Source organism: Pteropus alecto, unplaced genomic scaffold, assembly GCF_000325575.1.
Source record: "Pteropus alecto unplaced genomic scaffold, ASM32557v1 scaffold81, whole genome shotgun sequence".
Lineage (NCBI taxonomy): Eukaryota > Metazoa > Chordata > Mammalia > Chiroptera > Pteropodidae > Pteropus > Pteropus alecto.
This window is the reverse complement of record NW_006433378.1, coordinates 6027922-6049585: the sequence shown is the minus strand read 5'-3', so window position 1 is coordinate 6049585 and position 21664 is coordinate 6027922. Positions and strand designations below refer to the sequence as shown.

General features: G+C 36.6%; 1 protein-coding gene across 1 annotated transcript in view; it reads right to left on the bottom strand.

Moving 5' to 3' along the window:
* Positions 1-21664, bottom strand: part of VEPH1 (ventricular zone expressed PH domain containing 1) — a 186273-nt gene that overhangs the window by 141850 nt on the left and 22759 nt on the right. Inside the window, 2 exon segments of the mRNA XM_025044232.1 lie at positions 8952-9126; positions 21146-21361. Of these exon segments, the coding sequence (XP_024900000.1) occupies positions 8952-9126; positions 21146-21361 (391 nt within the window).

Sequence of the window (21664 nt, the reverse complement as noted above, 5' to 3'; positions counted from 1 at the left end):
CCTAAATGTCCATTGAGAAACAAATGGATAAAGAAGATGTAGAATATTAGTCACCATAAAAAAGAACAAAATCTAGCTATTTGCAACAACATGAATGGACCTAGAGGATATCATGCTGAGTGAAGTAAGTCAGACAGAGAAAGACGAAGACCATATTATTTCACTTATATGTGGAATCTAAAAACAAAACAATGAACAAACAAAACAACAGAAACAAACTCATAGATACAGAAAACAAACTGATGGTTGCCAGGGGTGTGAGAGTAGGGGATGGATGAAAAAGGCAAAAGAAATTAAGAAGTGTAAATTGCCAGTTAAAAAACTAGTCACAAGGATATAATACACAGTACAGGGAATATAGTCAATAGTATCCTAATAACTATTTTTGGTGCCAGATAGGTACTAGACTTATTGTGGTGATCACTTAGTAAGGTATGCATATAAATGTCTAATTAACATGTCATATACTTGAAACTAATATTGTATGTTAACTATAATTTAAAAAATTTAAAAACCCTTATAAACTATACTTAGAAAATACATTTTACAAATTTCAGGAAGCTGGTCATCTCAATTATTTTTAACAGCAATTTAATTTGTTTTAGAATACATAGTGACAGCAAAAGGAGAAAATACGAAATGTGTAAAACTGACATAAAATATCTAAAAAGAAATATTAGTATGTTGTTTTAGTTTAGCACAGTTAGTGTTTTAGTTTGGCAGAATTTCATTCACTAAAATGGTTATTAAGGGCATGGCCATATTATGGCACAATAAAATAATTATGCAAGATGACTGAAGTTATTAAAAGGAAAAAGGTTAATATGTTCCATATGTGTAAATTGTTAAGTATTATATGTGTACGTTAGGAAGATCAACTGTACTGATTTGCCTATGATTGTCTCAACTTTAGCACTGAAAATCTTATGTCCCAGGAAAGCCTTCAGTTCTAGGCAAATTGTGACAGTTTGTCACTTTGTCACCCTAGAACATGTATATGTATATCAGCAGAACAACTTTTTTGCAGTGATAATATAGGAACAAAACAGAGGTGATACACTTTCCTTTTCTATTACAATATAAATTGGCTTCTAATTCAGTATTAATTTTTTAAAAATATATTTAGAACGTTTGATTACTAACTGTATTTTGTAGAATTTTAGAGCTTGGTATATACAATTACTTAATTTACTTTAACGAAGAATTAGATTTGTGAACAAAGAAGATATTATAATTGAATTTATTTCATCTCATTAACTTTTATATTAGAAAGCTCTTTTTTGAGAAGACTCCTAAGGCCAAATGTTCCCCAAACTATCTTTTAGCCACTTAAGAAGTAGCACTTATAAAGTTAAAAACCTTGGTCAAAGTAACATTTACTTATATATTCTTGTATTCAGTGAACCCGAAAACTCAGATCACTGATACTTCGCATTCAGTTTTATAAATCTGGAGTATAGAAGAAATCTTGCTGGGTTTGTGGTCAGAAACTCAGCATCCAAATCTTAACACCATCACCTACTAACCATAAGAAGCTGAGCCTGCCAACTAATCTTTATCAATCTCAAATTAGCCAAGAAATAAAGGTTAGCAGGACTTGCTTACCTTGCTGAAGGGTTATTATGAAAATGACATAAAAACAGATAATGTAACTAAAAATGCTCTCTAAATCATAAAATAATATTTGAAATAAGTTACCTTAAAAAATATTTTCCAAAGCCATTCCCAGTGGATTAAATAGAAAATAAGCAAACAAAATACAAACACATATAAAGGTTTTCTTCCATTATGGGTAAGTCATTCTCAGAAATTCAGCATATAGATGCTCATATCTGGACAGGCCTTATTCTACTTCATAGCAACATCTGCTGGTGGAGTCGAGAAGGTGCAAACTCTGCCAAGCACCTCATCCAAGACTTGGTTAACAACTCAGAACATATATATTTTCAAAATATGTCTCTATTTCTTAATCCACATTTGGGTTGGCTTTTTATAACATTATATTTAATATTTCCTTATGTATATAAATATTCAGGTTGAATATTCTTAATAAGATTGCTTAGTCATTCGTTTCCTAGAATATTTTATTAATAAATTCTTTCTCAACAACCTGTAATATGGTGAACTTAAAACCTTTTTCTTTAAGAATAATTGTATCATGAATTTTTAATGGCTATATATCTCCCAGGGGTTATGAAACTCTACAAATGGATATGGTTCTTGCTTCAGTATTTTATTATACCCTGACACATGGCATATGATATTCGATTAACAATGACAATGATGATAATGATGATGATGATGATATTAAGAAGAATCAGAAAGCATGGTAACTATGGCCTAGCATAGTACAAAGTATTTCTGCTTTATCTATTTAAGCTTCACATCCACCCTAGGTGGTATATATTATTACTGCCATAATAAATGGGGGTTGGGGAAGTCAATTTCCATCTTCATTTTTTCTGAGACAGCTCACTAATCAGTGGTTTGAGTTTTATCTCACATTGAGAAAGAAATGAGGTGAATCTATCATAATTAACTAGACAGTCTTTTCTAGGTTATTGCCCATAAGTCAGAAAGGAATTTGGACCCTTGCTGAGACAATATTACATTTTCTTTCTAAAAACTTTCTACTTAAGTTTCAAATCATTTGAGGTCATCTTGTTACTTGTGTCAGAGGGCCATGTAAAAGGCATATGGATAGAGGGACATAGTATTTCCTTATTATGATCATTAATTCAGAAATGCAGAGGAAGGGACATCACTGCTTTAGTTTGTTAGCAGCGGTGTGCATTGCATCACAGAGTCTTAAATCAAAATTTGGAAACGGTTTCTAAGCCCTCAAATAACCCCTCAGAGTTGAAGAGACTCTCATTTTAGGGGTTTCCAATAATGTTATTAGCTCCTTGGGTGAAAGATATGCCAACTCATGCTGCACTAAGCATTGATTATGCCTTTATATTCTAATACCGGACAGGTTCTACATAGCATCCTCACATGGCAAAGAACAAGATTGGAGAATTACTCAGGACCATTGGAAAGCAACTCTCCCACTCTGAAAAGGTTCTGATGTTACAAAATAAGCAATTACCTCTGCTATGATTTAAGTGGAAAACAAATTTATTACTCAAGTGACATCCTTGTCTTATTTTTTAATTCAAGGGGAAGCGTTCAATATTTCCTCGTTAAGTTGTGGGATTTTCGTAAATATCCTTTATTAGATTAAGGATGTTTCCTTCAATTGCTAGTTTTCTGAGAGATTTTTTTTTTTATCATGAATAGATTTTGCATTTTAGAAAAGAAGAGATTTAAAATTTTGCCTATTATATTTAGGTCTTTATTCCACATGAAATTAATTTATGCATGTTGTGATATGGACAGTTATCCCAGAACCACTTATGGAATAGCCTATCCTTATTCATTGTGAAGATTCCCCTGTCGCATATACGATTTCCATATGTGCATGGATGTGTTTCTTGCCTTTTATTATAGTCCATGGGCTATTTGCCTGTTCTTGCACCAGTGCTCCACCACTTTAATTACAGATGCTTCTCAACTTATGATGGGGCTGTGTCCTGATAAACCCAACACAAATTTAAAATACCATTAAGCTGAAAATGCATTTAATACATCCAACCTGCCAAACACTATATCTTAGCCTAGCTTATCTTAAGCATGCTCAGAACACTTACATTAGCCTACAGTTGGGCAATTATCTTGAGTTCCATCTCAAGAGTAATTGCCCTCTTTTTCTCACTAGAAACAGGAGACACAGATGGGCATTTTGTAGACATGATGGGAGATGAAAACACAAAAGACAATATCCAAAAAACCCTAGCAACACAGTGTCAGTTGTTTGTCCTGTGATCGCATGGCTGACTGGGAGCTATGGTTCACTGTCGCTGACCAGCATCAGGAGTATTGTACTGTGTATGGCTAGCTTGGGGAAAGATCAACATTTAAAATTCCAAGTTTGGTTTCTACTGAATATGTACCATTTTCACACTTTCATAAAGTCAAAAAATTGTAAGTTGTACCATTGTAAGTTGGGGATCGTCTGTACTATGATTTTACATTGTCTTGGAATCTGGTTTGGAAGTTACTACTTATCCTTCCTCCCCAACAATGTTCTCCTGCAAAATGGTTTTGGCTGTCTGTCAATGTATCTTACCTGTGATTTTGAAATCAGCTTGTCATCTTTCAGGGAAATCTTTGTTAGGATTTTATTAAAACTTCATTGCATTTATAGATTAATTTAGAGAAAATCGACATGTTTGCTACTTCAAGTTTTCCGATCCGTGAACATGGTTTATTGCTCCATTTGCTTACCTTTTATTTACCTTTATTGAGTTATTTTCAATAAAGTTTTATTATTTTATTTTCAAAAGTCACACACATCTTTTTCTCTGTGTATCATTTATTTTGCTACTTTAATATTTTTATTATTACATTTTTAATTTATTACTGGTAAAGAGAAAAACAACTCGTTTTTATTAATTGATCTTAAATCCAGCAATTGACTTCAAAGTATTTGGATTTTCTATTATAAGTAATCATATTTTTTAGAAATAATGATTGTTTTGTTACTTCCTTTATGATTCTCATAATCAGAATTATATAGTGTTGCAGTAAAATAGAAGTAGATTTAGTGGCATTCTTGTCTCATTCTCAACTTTAAAGGAGTGCTTCAAATATTTCACCGCCATACATATATTTTTTTTAAAAAAACCTTTTGCATGAATGGGTACTGAATTTTATGAAATGCTTTAACTGATCACATGATTTTTTTACCCTTTAGTCTTTTATTGTGGGAAATTACATTTTGAATATTAAGCCATCCTTGCATTCCTGGGATAAATTCAACTTAGTCATTATAAATTTTATCAAATGAAGATAATAATTTTTCCTTCACAAGATACTTAAGAGAATTATATAAATTAAAATACCAGGATCTGGTACAGAGAAAGCACTCAGCAAATGTTAATGATTATTTTCTTTAAGCATTGCTGGAGTCATTTTGCTAAAATTCTTTTTTATATGTTATACATCTATGTTTATAATTAAAATGGGCCTGTACTTTCCTTTCTTCTACTGTTCTTGTCTGGTGTTGATATCATGACTATATGAGCCTTGTAGAATTAGAGAATGTACTTTTTAAATTATCTGAAAAAGTTTAGATACGATTATAATTATTCCTTGTATATTTATTCTAATTTGCCTATAAAACTAAATGAGACAGTTTTTGCTTTTGCTTTTGTGTGTGTGTATGGGGGGTTGATATAAAAATGCTGATACAGTTTTCTTATTTGATATAGAAATAGCCAAATTTTCCATGCCTTTAGCTCTCAAGTATAAATCATGACAACACTCTGCTAATGTCGCTAATTTTTCTCCAAAAGGCAAAACCTTTTACAATTTCCTTCTAACTGGTAGAGTTCAGAAAACCCAAAACAGACAAATGGAATCTAAACAATTTGAATAAAATGAATTTGTATTTACATTTAATGTTAAACTAAATACTATTACTTATATATAACCATCAATAATGAGAAGTAGCAAAAAACTGGCTTAGAACTATTGAAATATTTGCTTTAGGGATAAATACACAAGGTCATTTGACAAAGTCATGATTGGCTTATGAGCATAAAGGAGACATTTGGTTTGGAATCAGGGATAGACATGTATAATACAACTGAAAAATATGATCAGTAGAATAATATTAACCAGTGTAAGAGGAAGTCACTACTGGTACACAATAAGGGTTGCTTGGCCCCCTCTGGCCTACTTTTTCACTAATGTTTTAAAATGAAGGTAGAATGGTTCTTTTCATTAAATTTACAGATGATGAGAACCTCAGAAGAACTGCAGATACATTGAGATGGAATAATCATTATCTAATATCTTAGCATATCAAAGCAATAAGCTGAGTCTCTTAAGAAGAAAGTGTAAAGAGATAAAGGTAAGTCCATAAGGCTATCAATGGGCATGTGATCCATGTTAGGTAAAACAGAGACAATGAGAGTGGATATGGAGTTTCTTTTGCTTAATTGGTATTTATGGTGATATAAGCTGGAAGCTTCAGAGGCCCATAACATGGAGCATGAGATGAAATCGATCCACAGGAAGCATAGATGAGTAATGAGTAATGACTTTTGGGACCACGATTGAGCCTTGAATTAAACCATATGGAAATCCTGATATATTCACGCACTTTTCAGTCATGTGTTCCAGTGAGGAGTTCTTCCTCCTCTTCCTCCTCTTCCTCCTTTTCCTCCTCCTCTTCCTCCTTTTCCTCCTCCTCTTCCTCTTATTCCACCTCCTTCTCTTCTCCTTCTCTCCTTCTCCTTCCTCTTCCTCTTCTCCTTCTCTCCTTCCTCCTCTTCTTTTCTTCTTCTCTTTCTTCTTCTTCCTCTTCCTCCTCTTGTTCTTCTTCCTCTTCTCCTTCCTCTTCTTAATCATCATCATCATCATCATCATCATCATCATCATCATCAAGTGCTTAATATAGTATTTGGCATAAAGAGAGCACAAAATAAATTTGGTATTATTGTTGTTATTGAATGGATGACCATTTGGTGGAGATTCAAGAATTGCTTGGGTAACTGAGCAAAATCATGCTTAATGTCCCGACCTAAGATTCTACACTTCTATAATTCTAGTCTTGTAAAAACTTAGATTAAATCAAATAACTGCAATACTTTAGAGTTTTCTGTAGAAGGAAAATGGGAGAATGAAAATTAGAGATAATATAAGCCAAGGAGGAAGTTCTAATGGGGAGAAAACTTTAGGTTAAGAAAAAAGAAATCTTAATGGTGGCTTCTAAGGCTACATGGCAGGGGATAAATACAAGACAAAGATTTGCAGAGCAGAAAACTTACTACTCAGAGACAGCAAGATCACTTTTGCTTTGAACCTCAAAGTTTGATGTGCTCATGTGGCTGATTGTGGAGTTTTACACACATATCTGTCCTAAAAATCTAAACCATGAAATATGTAGCCCCAACCTTTTAGGTCAAATTATCATTTATTTTATGGTAATTTTCATTGTGCCAGATTAAATAAACCAAATCATGTGTGTATTTCAAATGTTTGAAGTGAACTGAGAAAGTGTATTTTGCATTTCAAAAGATTTCTTTGTCATTGAAAGTGAATTTAAAAAAAAAACAAGAACAAACAAAACAAAACCCAAAAAACAAACAAACAAACAAACAAAAAACAAACCCAAATATATGACCTAAGTTCCTGGCAGCTGCAAAGAGACAATTCAATTTTTTTTTTTTTTCATAAATTAGTTACTTGCGAGTTTCTCATGGATTTAAAATGCATGGTGGCTATAACTGTTTGTAATTCCTATAAAATCTGTTCCAAATATGTATCCAGGGTGGTGAAAAAAACATAGTTGCTTTTCTGGACTTTTAGCAAATTTAATATCATGTATAAAGTGAAATTAGCAATTCGATCCCGTGGCTAAAGAAAATGAGAAATGAATGCTATCAGCTAGTAATATCAATAACAACTCTTTACAGGGGGGCGTCTGGCAAACCATTGGGGGAGCTGGTCAGAGGGGGGAGGGGTTGCTAAGAACTCTTCTTGGGAATGTTTGGCACAATGAACAAAACCTTAGTCCTGGGCAGGCCATAGGGTCTTTTGAGGATTGGAGGACCAATTTGTCGCTAGCCTGATTCTTGGGTCAATAGTGAAGCCCAGGAAAAAGAGAGTTTTAGATAAAACAGAACCGTCTATTTGATGGCAAACTCGGTAACACAGTTTGGCACTGGGAGCCAAACAATTCTGCTCCAGGGCCTGTCTACTAAACTGAAACACAAAAGAGAAAGACAGATAGATAGTCTCCTTTATCCTGCCACAGGCTGCCACATGGCATTAATGGACTGAGAACTGGTGGCTCCTGAAGCTTCAAGTGGAATAGCACAAAAGGACAGACAGGCAGGGTACTGTGGAATGGAGTCTGTTATTGGGATCTTAATGGTAGCAGCTACAGAATTTGCTGGGCTCAGGATGGTGGAGATGAGCACCACCACAGCATGTCATGCCAGGAAACAGGGAGGAAATCAGCATAGGTTTGTGCTCTGGTCTGGATACTTCAGGAAGAGAGCAAATGTAGAACTTCCTTGGGAACTCTAAGAAATACTTTGTGGAGGAGCACTTCACAGGAGTTTGATGCTCAACTTGAGCATGTGGAGAGGAGGTGTCAGTAAAATGTAATCATATAATCATTTTTATTAATGAGAACTGGGGACATTTGGGTGCATATCAAATAATACCACATATTCTCCTCTGATCCCAAATCCAAAAAAAAAAAAAACCCCAAAAAACATGGTTTCTGATAGATCTGAAACCAAAGGATAAAACACAAGGCAAAGAGAATATTTTGAGTAGACTGATTTGCTCTCTTTCATTCAAATGTGAAACAATTCATAGAGGTGATCTCATTTGAGTTTTTATAATAGCATTTAACACAATTATAAATCAGTCGCCAATCATGTTCACATTTAAGAAGTCTTTACACATTTTCTGGTGTGTTTCATCTAACATTTCTTGCTTTTGGAAACCAAAAGAACAAGAGGTTTTCCATCTGCTACCAAGAGTAGTGGGGTATATTCCACTCAGTACAGACTGGCTCTCTACAGTAAGCAGTCAGACAAGGTGACCAGAAGCACAGAAAACAGTTCTCCAAACTGAGAGATCTGAACTTGGAAAGAAGCTTACAACTCAACTAAGAGTCCAAATAATTCATCTGCCTGGTGAAGAGACACAGACTCAGCCAACCCAAGTAACCTTATTCATGTTCACAAGTCAACTAGTGGCAAAGTAGAGAATCTAACCTACCTCTCAATACTCTAGGTCTCACTTTCCACAAACCATAACTACTTCACAAAAATACTTTTAACTGACTCCTAAAACATGTCCCCCACTCAGCCTTCACACTGTACCTTGGAGTATGCTCTTTACTATAACCTCTGTGTGATCAGCCAGGAGATCCGCCTTGGTAATTGCAGCCAAAGACAGGTAGTTGGACATATTCCTGCACAGTTCCTTGTTGCCTCTGTGGAGGAATTTCACGGCAATGGGGATGGCTAGTGCCATCACAGGGGGCCGGTTGTAATTCTGAGGAAGTGTAAGAAAACAACAAATAATAAGTGTCTCACTATTCATTCATTTATTGATTCATCCAAAAAAATATTTCTCAAAATGCAGCTGTAAAAACAAAGACCCCGCCCTATTTTCATTGTATTTGAGAACTTTGAAAACTCTTGTTCTTATTAGGAAGACTTAAAGGCAAACAGGCTGTTAAGAGCATAGGCTAAGAAGGCCATGATAGGCAAAGTGCAGGGTACTAATGAAGCAAAGAAGGAGCACCTAATCCAGTCTGGGGGAGGGGGTCGGTCAAGAAAGACTTCATGGAGGAGGTGATGCTTTAGCTGAGACCTAATAGATGAACAAGAGATTGCTGGGTGATGGCAAGAAAAAGAGTGGGCAGAAGGAAAAGAATAGGTGAAGGCATAGAGGTGAAAGAGAGAGCTTGTGCATTTGGGGAATTCTAATATTCAGTATGGCTGGAGTGTGGTGCATGTGAATAGTTGGGCCTGGAGAGGTAAACAGGGATTGGTTTTGAGAGGTCTGGCATGCCATGCTAAAGGTTTGGAATTGACTCAAAGGTCACTCTGACTCCAGGAGCCATTGATGAGAGGAATAATTTATCAGATTTATACTTGAGAAAATAACTCAAGGAATGTTGAACAAGTTCCTTTCAGACTGTATCTTAAAAACTAAAGTTTCAGCTAATGAAATACAGGAGAAAAAAATGAATGAACATAATAACTAAAAACTAAAGGAATTCTGTATCTTAAAATAATTCTTTTTGATTTACTTTGTGACTGAACATCAATATCTAACATATAAAATAATGCTATTAGCATTTGATTACCTAATTAGAAAATAATATTTGGAAAATACAACATGTTTTCTTAAAAGTGAATGGTATGTCTTCACTACCATCTAACGTTCTGACCATCAACCTCACTCCTTAGACTAACTCTAAGGCAAAAGTTGCACAGCACACGTGTGTTTGGGGAGCTGGCTCTACATTATTATATTAGAAATAAAAAGTGGTTGTTATTCTCTAACTGCTCATGTGAAAGGTGCTTTTATCTTTCCACCATGGATTATCTCCTCTATTACTTTCCACAATTCTAGGTTTATGATAGTGTTCAGTAAACATCTGTCAAATTGAATAACTAATAAAAAATGTAAATCTATTGTTATAGTTGTCATTGGGACTGTAATATGGTAGGAAGGGAGGAGGGGCATGGGGAACCCTGCTCATTCCTATTCCCACTGCCAGCAATGGCTTGGTATGAGCTAAGTGTTCCAGCACCATTCATTTTCAGGGCTGGTTGATTGGGCAGGAGAGTTGTCATATACTACTTAGTAGATTTCAACTTTCACCATTTCAGGTAATTCTAATGAAGACATTAACAACCTTGGCTTCAAAAGTGTTCAAATGGCTCAAACATTGACCAGAGAATCACATTTCCCTGGTCCAAGTGATAGGTTCAGAAATGGGCAAGGTACCCAGTTATAATTAAGGAGCCATTAAAGAGCTCTGTGAAAGAGGTTCTGTTTTCTGATAGATTCAAATTGAAAATGAAAGATCAAGTAGCTGCCTCCATCTTGTGACCTGAGAAGGCGAGAATCTGTTTCAGATTCAAGGTCATATGGATATATCTGAGAGACAAGTAGAGAAAAACCAAGTCCTGGTGACATTATTTGAGCCTCGAGCATTAGGCTGTGCCTTAGACCAATTTGATCTCTAATTTTTTTTTTTTAAGTGAGCTAGTTAAGTCTCTTACTCTAAAGTTTTCCCCGCTCCAAGCTTCTAGAAACAAAAATAGACCTGATAAATTCTTAACTCATTCCTGTAGTTCCACCTATTTTTCAGACTCAAGGGTCAATCTGACTTCTGAGCAGGAAAAAATAGATATTCAACAACCTAACCTGAAATCCCACCTTTAAGTCAGCCATGATGAAAGCTCTGACCTTATTCCTTGGTGACAAATCATTCTTCTATAGCACTTCCACTCGCTAGGTTTCTGTTCTAACTTCATAGAGTTCCTAACAGGATCTGACTATCAAGACCATGGCCTGCAGCTTTACTTCTCTGATACCAGGCTTTGCCTTTATCTGTCTCCCTCTTGGTGAATTTAACTGGACCTGACTGAAATGGATCATTATTGATATGATGAACTATGAGGCCTCTCAGGGATGTTGACTACTCCCCTGCCTTCAGCTTTAGAAGTCTGGGCATGTGCTTGGTCAGCCATATAACATGCTTTGGATCCACTTAGGGATTATATTAATGGATTTCCAAAAGGCTAGTACATTATGAGGCATGCCAATTTATTCATCCACAATGAGAGTCTTTCCCAGGTCACACCTAAGATATCCTTTTCACATCATTAGGATACCAGGAGCCAGATTACTAACCAGAATGTTCACTCATAAGCACACGATCAGACTGGAGCAAAGAGAGATCCTGAGATATAGTTCATTTAGACTATGTGAAAACTAAAATAACACTCCTGCCCTAAAACCCCATCACCATGTCTAGTGACTGAAATTTTCTTATTATCAGATTTAGTCTCCACCTACTTTTATTCCACTGCCCTCCTGCCCCCAGGCTGGGAAAATGTGCCAAAATAATGACCCCATGCTGAGCATCCTCTTTTTGTTGACATACTCTTCAGACATGTGATGTTTAGGAAGGCCAATTAATTTGTCCATTTTCTCGATTATAATCATATTCCACCCCTGTTCCCTTGCAGTTATATTCATATTACTTCAATTAGAGCACAGAGTGTTTCTCAAATCCCTCAGTTTTACTATACAATTCCTTGGGTTGCCTCTATAGATAGCCAATTACATGTAGTTTTTTTTTCCTGGTTTAAGTTTTAAATGACACATCTTTGTCCCTGCGATGGCAGGTCAAAGCCCTAGTTTGGAGAGTGGAACACAATCACACAATGCTTCTCAGAGCTTTCCCACGAAGAACTACAGGCTCAAGTTTACTCTACCTATTTTGTATCTTCCGTCAAGAACAACTTGCAGCTATAGAGGAAGTACATGTCTTCCATTGGAGGACTCTGTCTCCAAGCAATTTACATGTAATTTACTGAGAAACCGTACATGGTGGCATGGGAAGTACGATTCAGGTGTTCCTAACTAACAGTCGATACAGACAGTGGAAATCAATATTTCCAGCAACTGGTGTTTTGCACCTTGGGTGTGAGCTAACGCTTACCAGCAAAAATGAAATAACAGGTTGTCTTAGCCAATTGGATCTTTTTTTTTTTTTTGCCATAATTCTAGATGTTTTTGAGAAAAATAGTAGGCAGCTATTAAAGTCTTTAAAGTGTGGTTCCAAGTGAATTATATAAAATCTCCCCCCACATGTATAATGTCATTATTTGGGGGAAAAATGCAAAATTTTAACACACTCAATTTTTCTGTTTTCCTTCCATACATGTCATCTGGAAATCTCTCAAATGATGGGAGAAGTAAAACATTAAGCAAAGAACAAATAGTTCATATAAACACTAAGGAATTGTGACCAAAGACTCACAGTTTCTAAACAGTGTCCAGACACTTCCCAGTGTATTAAGAAGCCACAAGCATTGCTGACAGCAACAGGATGCAAGTGAGGGGCTGAGAGGCCAAGATAAGCCTGGACAGACACGGGTCCTAGGCCCTGACAGGTACTATATAGCCTCCTTCTAACAGCTGAGCTTTGCTCTCAAGTGAAGCAAAATTAGTTGCTAATGCAGATCTTAGGCCTGTGACATTGTTTCATCACTAGGATTATTTGGATCACAGGAATGCTAATGGCACACATGCAAAGAAAGCCCTATGATTACTCGCATAAATAAATCACTTTAGCAGCAGCTGTTAATGCCAGAGCCTATGATAGATCTTGCTCCTCGGTTCAGATGTGAGCATGTTGGTATGTGTATCATCTTACACACAATTTAGTACCTAATACTCAGGGAACAAATTTAGTGAAGTACAGGGTAGAAATAAAGACATGTTCATGGAAACAGTTTATATATCTAGCTGGAAAAGCAGAACAAGAGGCCTTTGTTCTACAGATGCCAAGAATTATATTTCTAACTAGATTAGCACCAATTTAAGGTTTTGGTGGAGTTTTTCCTTTTGAAAATAAACTTTGGGAACATTTCCCAGTGTTTTAAAATTGAAAAGAATAAAGCTAAGTAGAAGAGATATCTATCTGAGGTGATAGCCACTAAAAAGTTCTTTGGCTCTCAGGCCTTGAATTCAAGTGAGTGCCATAGAATAGTAATCTCAAGAAATAGTAAACATCATTTACTAAAATAGTTATTTTATGGTTATTCATTCCACATCATTGATCAGATAATTAAAATAAATTTGGATTTACAAAGACAATGTTTGTTCTTAGCAGCATGGCTATATATAAAATCTAAATGGCACATACTCCTAAGTTTTCCTAGTGTATTTTCTGTCAGGTAATAAGAGACGAGTCTCAGGAATCTGGAGATATGTGTCCCAATCTACTCCTATTTCCACTGTCTCATATGGCATTAATTGAGAAATTAGTACCATGGCCCATTCTGGGGAAAAGGTTATCTCGTGTGGAAGCCAGAAAGCAGTCACGTCTCATGAGCTATTTGTTCATTCATTCATTCAATAAATTAATATTATTTTGAGCATCTACTGTGTGCCATTCACTTGTTCTAGGTGCCAGGATTATATTAGTGAATAAAACAGAGCTTATATTTTGGAGAGGAGGAAACAGGCAATGAACAATGGCTTTAAATTAAATCAATAGCTTGTTATAAAGTGTTGAGTGCTAGTTTAGAGTCTACTGTAGATGATGCTAATGATGATATCAATCAGAGTCAATATTCATGCAGTACTTCCTGTGTCCTAAAGATTTTATGTCTATTTTTAAATGACTGTTCATTTAACCCTCACAACAAACTCAGTAGGCAGGTATTCTTATCATCTGATTTTAAAAATGAAAAAATGATGGCATAAGAAGATTAATTTGCCCAGTATCACACTGCAAGTAAATTACAGAGCTGGGCTTATCTACTGAATCAATTTCTAGACCAACATAACCAGTCCTGTCTCTAGAGTTACAATGGAAATGCTCTCAAAACTGTCCAAGGCACTTCAGATGCAATGCCAGCCAGGGGCAGATTTTAAATCTTCATTCAACATTAATTGGAGAAGAAGAAATAAGAAAATTAAAGTGTAGAGTCAAGGAGAATGGACAATAGGTCCCTCTATAAAGAGGAAAAATGGATACTTCCTGACTTTCCAATAGTAGATTTGGGGATTATTCCTATTCTTCCTTCCACCTTCCAGATAACCCCCTTGGGCAATCTTCCTCTTTATAGGTGTCATCAACAGTGTGAGCAGAGATGGAGAAAGAAACAAAATGCAGAGCTTCCTTGACAATAGCTCTGCTAAGTGATTTGGTTGGGGAAGAGGCTGTAACTAGTAGTGTAAGAGTGAAGCCAGGCACTGGCTCTCAATGTCAGGCTGGTAGTCCCCTTGATTCTCTAGAATTTCATTCTAGCACATCAGCCATGTTGATAATTTCAACCTCTTTGAGGTGCATTTAATTCTTTTCAACCCTCTTCACATTTAGATTTATTTTAGAATGTAATATGATTTGTAAGGGGGCATTGTCCCTTTCAGGATTTTTCCAGCAGCAAAGAAATAGACATTGGTCAACTCCATATCAAAATCTGGTCAGAGAAAGCCACGATGAAATAGGTACTTCTGGATAATGGCTAGACCACACAGGGAGATTGCTTTTGTAATAAAAGATGCTCTCCATGAGCAGCAAGTTTGTCACATCTATTTTACAGGTGGCAGAACAGAGGCTTAGAGAAGTAAACTAAGTTCCTTTATTTACATAAGATCAAGAGCATCTAACTCTAAGACCCTCAAGCTCTAAATCTCCTTGTTATGCTACCTCTCAGCATTTCCTAAGTGAGTCAGAATTTCAAACCAGGAAGTGATCTGAGAGATCAACTGGTTCATTCTTTGTTTTTTATTTTAGATGACAGGTTGAGAGGCTTATCTAAGGACATGAGGTAAGTTAGTGAAAGCATATCACCCAGGGCAAGAGAAAGCAGAACTCACAAGTGCATACTGCACACCACCTGTAGTGATTTTATATTGAGGAAGTTATAGGAGGTGAATTCTGGAATTTTAGAAGTTATTTTAAGGTTAATGTAGCAAATTCATAAATTTAGGGACCAAGAAAAGAAAAGATTCAATGTAGTTACTCATTCAAAGAGGAATAGAAGTGGTCCTTGAGGTAGGCTGGAGTGTAGGTTGAAAAGGAGGGGAAATAAGACAGAAAGTTTCTGTTGTGAGTCAACATATATAAGTTTGAAATGACAGTGAAGTGACTAGGAGTAAAAATCAAGTGGAATGGACAAGGACATGGTAAGAACTGGTGGGCTCTTGCTGGATGCCGGGATGCTTATCTGGAGAAGTGGGGGAGGTGGAGAGGAAATCATTCTTTTTATATGTTGTACCAACTAAAAATGCTGAGGATGACTTTTGAAAGTTAATCTACTGTTTTATCTTACTGAAAAAAACAGAACAGAACATGAGTCATCTGGTTCTCTACATGGTTCACACAAGAACCCAAATTACAAGTAGGATAAAATTACCTTTTCAGTATTTACCGTAGGCCAAAAAAGTTCTCCTTAAAATTCAACAGCAGCTAAATGCCAATGCCGCAACCATAGCCTTGCCTTTAGTTACTGGGGCTGATTTCTAGGAGTATATCTCCAAGGATGGCCTGGACAAATCACTGACTTTTGGGGTAAAAGGCAAGTTTGCCTTTAGGACTTCGCGCTTTCCTTTCTAATACCATCTGCCTCCTTGAAGGACACACTAAGAAGACCCTATGCCTACACTGGTCCTATGGGCTGGAGTTGTCCACTTCTGTGACTCCTTTGTCCCTCTCGACCAAGAGGCCTATCTCTTTGCTTTTTTATCTGTCCCTTTCCAAAATATCAGTGCTTGTCCTCATAGCCCTACTCTCAATAATCTTACAAACTCATTTACATTGAGTCATTGATCAGCAGTAAGTTTAGCATTTTTATCTCTCAAAATCAATTCACTTCCCCTCTACCAGCCCCACCCCAAAATTTTAGGTAGAAGACATAATGCCTTACCCAAAATTTGGGGCACTTTGAAAGAGTAACCTGCTTATAATTTTCTGACCTTGGTTTTATCTCACAAATCTAGACTTTTGCAAAAGCTACTTGGAATGTCCTCTCACTCCCAATTTTTTATCTGGTGAAATTTCTGCTTATTTTCTATAACTCTTTCCAAATGTGATCTCTAGAAAGTCTTCCTGACTCTCTAGAACTGTGCTAACACAGGAGCCACTATCAGCTTTAAATGTAAATATTCCAAATTAATATCCACTAAAACGTACACCAGGATTTCTGGTCAAGATGGAAGAGTAGGTGAATGCTGTGCTTGCCTCCTCTCATGACCACATTAAAATTACAACTAAACTACAGAACAACAGTTATTGAGAATCTCCTGAAGTCTAGCTGAACAGAAGTCTTACAACTAAGGAAATACAGAAGAAGCCAACTCGAGACTGGTGGAGTGGGCTGGTCTTAGACGCATATGGGGCAGTTAAATCATGAGTGATATCTCGGCGGCAGAGTTTCTCCCTGAGGAGTGAGGGATCCCAGACTCATACCAGCCTGGGGTTCCATACCAGCCTGGGAAGAGAAGTCTCCTAAACTTCTCTTCACAAGGCCTCGCAGTGGAGATTGTGGCTGAGTGAGATGGAAGGAGCCTCCATCAACCTGGCTAACACTGGTCACTCTGCCCTGGTGATTCCGTGAAATCCCACCCCACCCAAGCTGAAAGCTTTTTTATACAAATGGCTTGTCTTGTTGTGGACTCCTAAAATCTCTCAAATGTTCACAAAACTCAAATAAGCAGCATCTGGCATCAGCGTGCCCCATACCTCTTGCTGAGCAGCCCCAAGCCTGGCACTAGTGGCAGCCAGCCTGTTAGTGGCTTGTCCTCTCTAAGCACCTCTAAGTCCAGTGTAGGTGTCTGCCATCTGTGATATGTTTGGTGGCTCAAGCCACATGGCACTATGAAGGGCACAGGCTTTGGCTGAACTTGGCCTTTGGTGGAGCCCATCTCAGGAGGCCCTGAAGCTGACACACATAGTGGCTAACTTCAGACAAAGCTGGAGCTCCATCCAGGGTTGCATCCAAGGACAACACACCCATAGGGCAGACTGGGAAGGCACCACAGCCCTGCTAAAGTAAATCCTGTTCCATAGAGCCAGCCCCTCACCAGCCAGACCTCCTAACCAATCAGCCTGAGGCTCAATTCCCATTGACGTGCAAATAGCAACCAAAGCTCACTACAAACAGAGGGCACACAACCCATTCAAGACACATACCTGGAGTACCCAGCTCAAGTGACCAGGGAAGACTGCCACTCCGACCCACAGCACACCTAGTACATAAGGCCACTCTACTAAGACTGGGAGACATAGCAGTCCTACCTAATACATAGAAACAAACACAGAGTGGCATCCAAAATGGGGAGACAAAGAGGCATGTCTCAAATGAAAGAACAGAACAAAGCTCCAGAAAAATAATAAACAAAATGACACAAGCAATCTACCAGATGCAGAGTTCAAAGCACTAGTTGTAAGGATGCTCAATGAATTGAAGGGAAAAGAAAATGAATTCAGTGAGGACTTTAATAAAGAAATAGAAAACATAAAAATGGAGATAGAAAATATAAAAAAGAACCAGTCAAAAATGAAGAATACAGTGAAATAAAGAACACATTAGAAGGAATTAACCAGAGATGAAACAGAGGATCGAATTAGTGATTTAGAAGATAAGGTAGCAGAAAACACCCAATCAGAACAGCAACAAGAAAAAAGAATCTAAAAAATGAGGAAAGTTTAAGGGGCCTCTGGGACAACATCGATCATATCAACATTTGTATCATAGGAGTATCAGAAGGAAAAGAGAGAAAGAGAGGAATTGAAACCCTATTTGAAGAAATAATGATCGAAAACTTCCCTAACTTGGTGAAGGAAGTAGACATATAAGCCCATGACGTGGAGAGAGTCCCAAACAAGATGAACCCAAAGAGGCCCACACCGAGACATGTCATAATTTAAATGCCAAAAGTTAACGACAAAGAGAGAATCTCAAAAGGAGCAAGAGAAAAGCAGTTAGTTACCTACAAGGGAGCTCCCATAAGAATATCAGCTGATTTCTCAAAAGAAACTTTGCAAGCCAAAAGGGACTGACACAAAATATTCAACGTGATGAAAAGCAAGGACCTATAACCAAGATTAATCTACCCAGCAAAGCTATCATTTAGAATTGAAGGACAGATAAAGAGCCTCCCATACAAGAAAAAGCTAAAGGAGTTCATCATCACCAAGTCAGTATTCAAGAAATGTTAGAGGGACATCTTTAAGGAGAAGAAGAAAAAAGATAAAAAAAATACGAATAATAAAATGGCAGTAACTACACATCTAGCAACAATTACTGTAAATGTAAATAGATTAAATGTTCCAATCAAAAGATAAGGGGGTTGAATGGATAAGAAAATAAGGCCTTTACACATGCTGCCTACAAGAGTCTCACTTCTGATCGAAAGACACTTACAGACTGAAAGTAAAGGAATGAAAAAAGATGTTTCATGAAAATAAAAACAAAACAAAAAACCCTAGGGTAGCAACTCATATCAGATAAATAGACTTTAAACCAAAGGCTATAACAAAGGACAAAGATGGACTCAGTAATCCCGCTTCTGGGTATTTATCTAAAGAAACCCAAAACACTACTTCGAAGGGACGTGTGAATCCATATGTTCATTGTGGCATTATTTATAATAGCCAAGATTTGGAGGGAATCTGGTGTCCATTAATAGATGAATGGATAAAGAAGAGGTGGTACATTTATATCGTGGAATATTAATCAGCCATAAAAAAGAATGAAATCTTGCTATCTGCAACAACATGGATGGACCTAGAGGGTATTGTGCTGAGTGGAGTAAGTCAGACAGAGAAAGACAAATGCCATATGATTTCACTTCTATGTGGAATCTAGAGAACAAAATAAACGAAAACAGAAACAAACTTATAGATATAGAGAATGTTTTGATGTTTGCCAGATAGTTGGGGTTGGTAGGGGTATAAAAGGGAAAGGGATTGAGAAGTACAAATTGATAGTCATAAAATAGTCATGGAGATATAAAATATAGCATAAGGAATATAGTCAATAATATTGTTATAACTGTATATGGTATTAAATGGATATTAGATTTATTGGGTTGATCACTCTGTAAATCATGTAAATGTTTAATCACTGTGGTGTGTACCTGAAACTAATACCATATTGTATGCTAACTGTATCTGAAAAATAAAATATTATTTAAAAAAATACATGACATAAAACAGTATAAAAATATCTCATTAATTTTTATATTGATTACGTGTTGAAATAATAATATTTTGGATATATTGAGTTAAGGAAAATATATTATCGAATCAATGTCATCCATTTCTTTGTACTTCTTTTTAATATGGCTATCAGAAAATTTTAAATAATATAGGTGGCTAGTGTTTGTGGCCTGCATTCTATTTTTGTTGGTTAGTGCTGCTCTAGAATCTAGATCAATGGTTTTGAAATTCAATGGGAGCTGGAGTGTACAGTTGACTTGTGAGTTACTGTCTGAATGTCTGTAGAGTGGCACTTTAGAGTAAAATAATCTGTGTTTCTAATGTGTATCAATAACATACTCCAGATAATCAGTGAAGAACAGATATATTAGGTCTTTGTTGTTATAGCCAAGCTGCATTAATCTCTCATTAATTTTGTCGAAATCCCCCTTTCTCCCTTTCCATCCCAAATCTTAAGAACGAAAAAACACAAAAAACCAACCAAACAACCAAACAAACAAAAAACAGTGTAATAGAGTCTTTTTGTTCAGTTGGCCAGTCCCTGGACTAAGGAGACAAAATAAAATTTGTTCCAGTTAAGCAATGACAACTGTAGGAAAAGGAGAAGAAATGAAACTAATATTAGCTGCCATACACAGTGCTAAACTCTTTAACAGAATCAGGATTTCCTGAATTGTGCTAGTGGAACCATAGTTCTGAAGGCTATTCATAAATGTTGTGTTGTGGGTAGAGAGGGGAAAGAAAGCTCCATGGTCAAATCAGAATGGAAAATGCTGTACTAAACAGCCTTTCTTTATTGCAGGACTTTCCAGAGCCTTTAATATGCTATGAAGGATTGTGATAGCTCAAAAGGGAAAATTTGAATTCAGTGTTTATCAATTTATTTGACTGCATAATTTTTTCTTTGAGAAATACCTATTAATATCATTGATTGATAAAATTTGTCATAGACAATGTTGCTTCACCTGCATTTTACACAGAGAAAACTGTGGCTTAGAAAATTAAGTGACCTGCCCAACATTTCAGTCTTACATAACTGATTTTTGGCTGAGCCAAAATTCCAAATTCACATTTTTGCCAAAAGAAAGAATTTAAGCATGATCAGAACAGTCAAATATAATTATGGGTAATTCATGATACATATAGATATATACTTAAAAATGACTAAGTTACTTTTTCCCACATATTCCAAGCTCATTGCCCTTTAGTTCAGTCTCCACCCCGTCTTTGGTCTCTCTGAATAAAAGTTCTCCTTTTCTGCATTTTCCAATATATCTCATCTGAATCTTGGCACACGTTGCTTTACTTTTAACATTTTATATGCACATGTCTTTTCTCTCCAAACAAATTAGAGCTAGCTGTGGTATTCCTTTGAACTCCTCATAGTGTGTCTTGTATACAGTAAGGGCTTGATAGAAACTTCTTGGTTTATTAATGACCAAGCCTGTCTGGCTTAGCTATTGATGGTTTGTGGTGTCTTTTTACAGTATCCAAACACTTCAGAAACGTTGGCTCTTGGTCAGAAACGTCACATGTTCTCCTAACCTGCCAAGCCAGTAACAAATAGTGTGATGTTGAACACTGACATACCTGTAAAATGCAGCTCATGATATCAGAGGCGATTTTTGCGTGGGGAGTGTCTTCATCTTTCCCAGAGGGTCTTAGGTTGTGTTCCAAGCAGGAGTCCCATAGCCCCACGAGGGCCTTGGCATGCTTTTCAATTGACTCTGTCTCTCTGATGGCTGTTGTGATTCTTGTGATACAGATTTCAACCACTGCCTGGTCATTGTTATTGGTTTGGTAATCCTATTTGGAAGAAAACTTTCATGTTAAATAGTGCTCTGGAAAGTTATCCTTCAAAGGACCAACAAAACACAAACTCAGTCATTTAGCCAACAGGTGTGTCACACTGAGTACTAAGAAGTGAGGCTGTAAAGCTCAATACAATAAAGGCTTTCTTTCCAGATGAGACTCTTGTGGAAGAGCCTAATTTTCACACGTGCCAAAATGAAGCAGGTCTGTGCTATCACAGATACATGTATAGGTTACTATGAGAATCCAAAGGAGCATAATTATTCAATTGCAAGTGAGTTTCATCTTCAGACTATT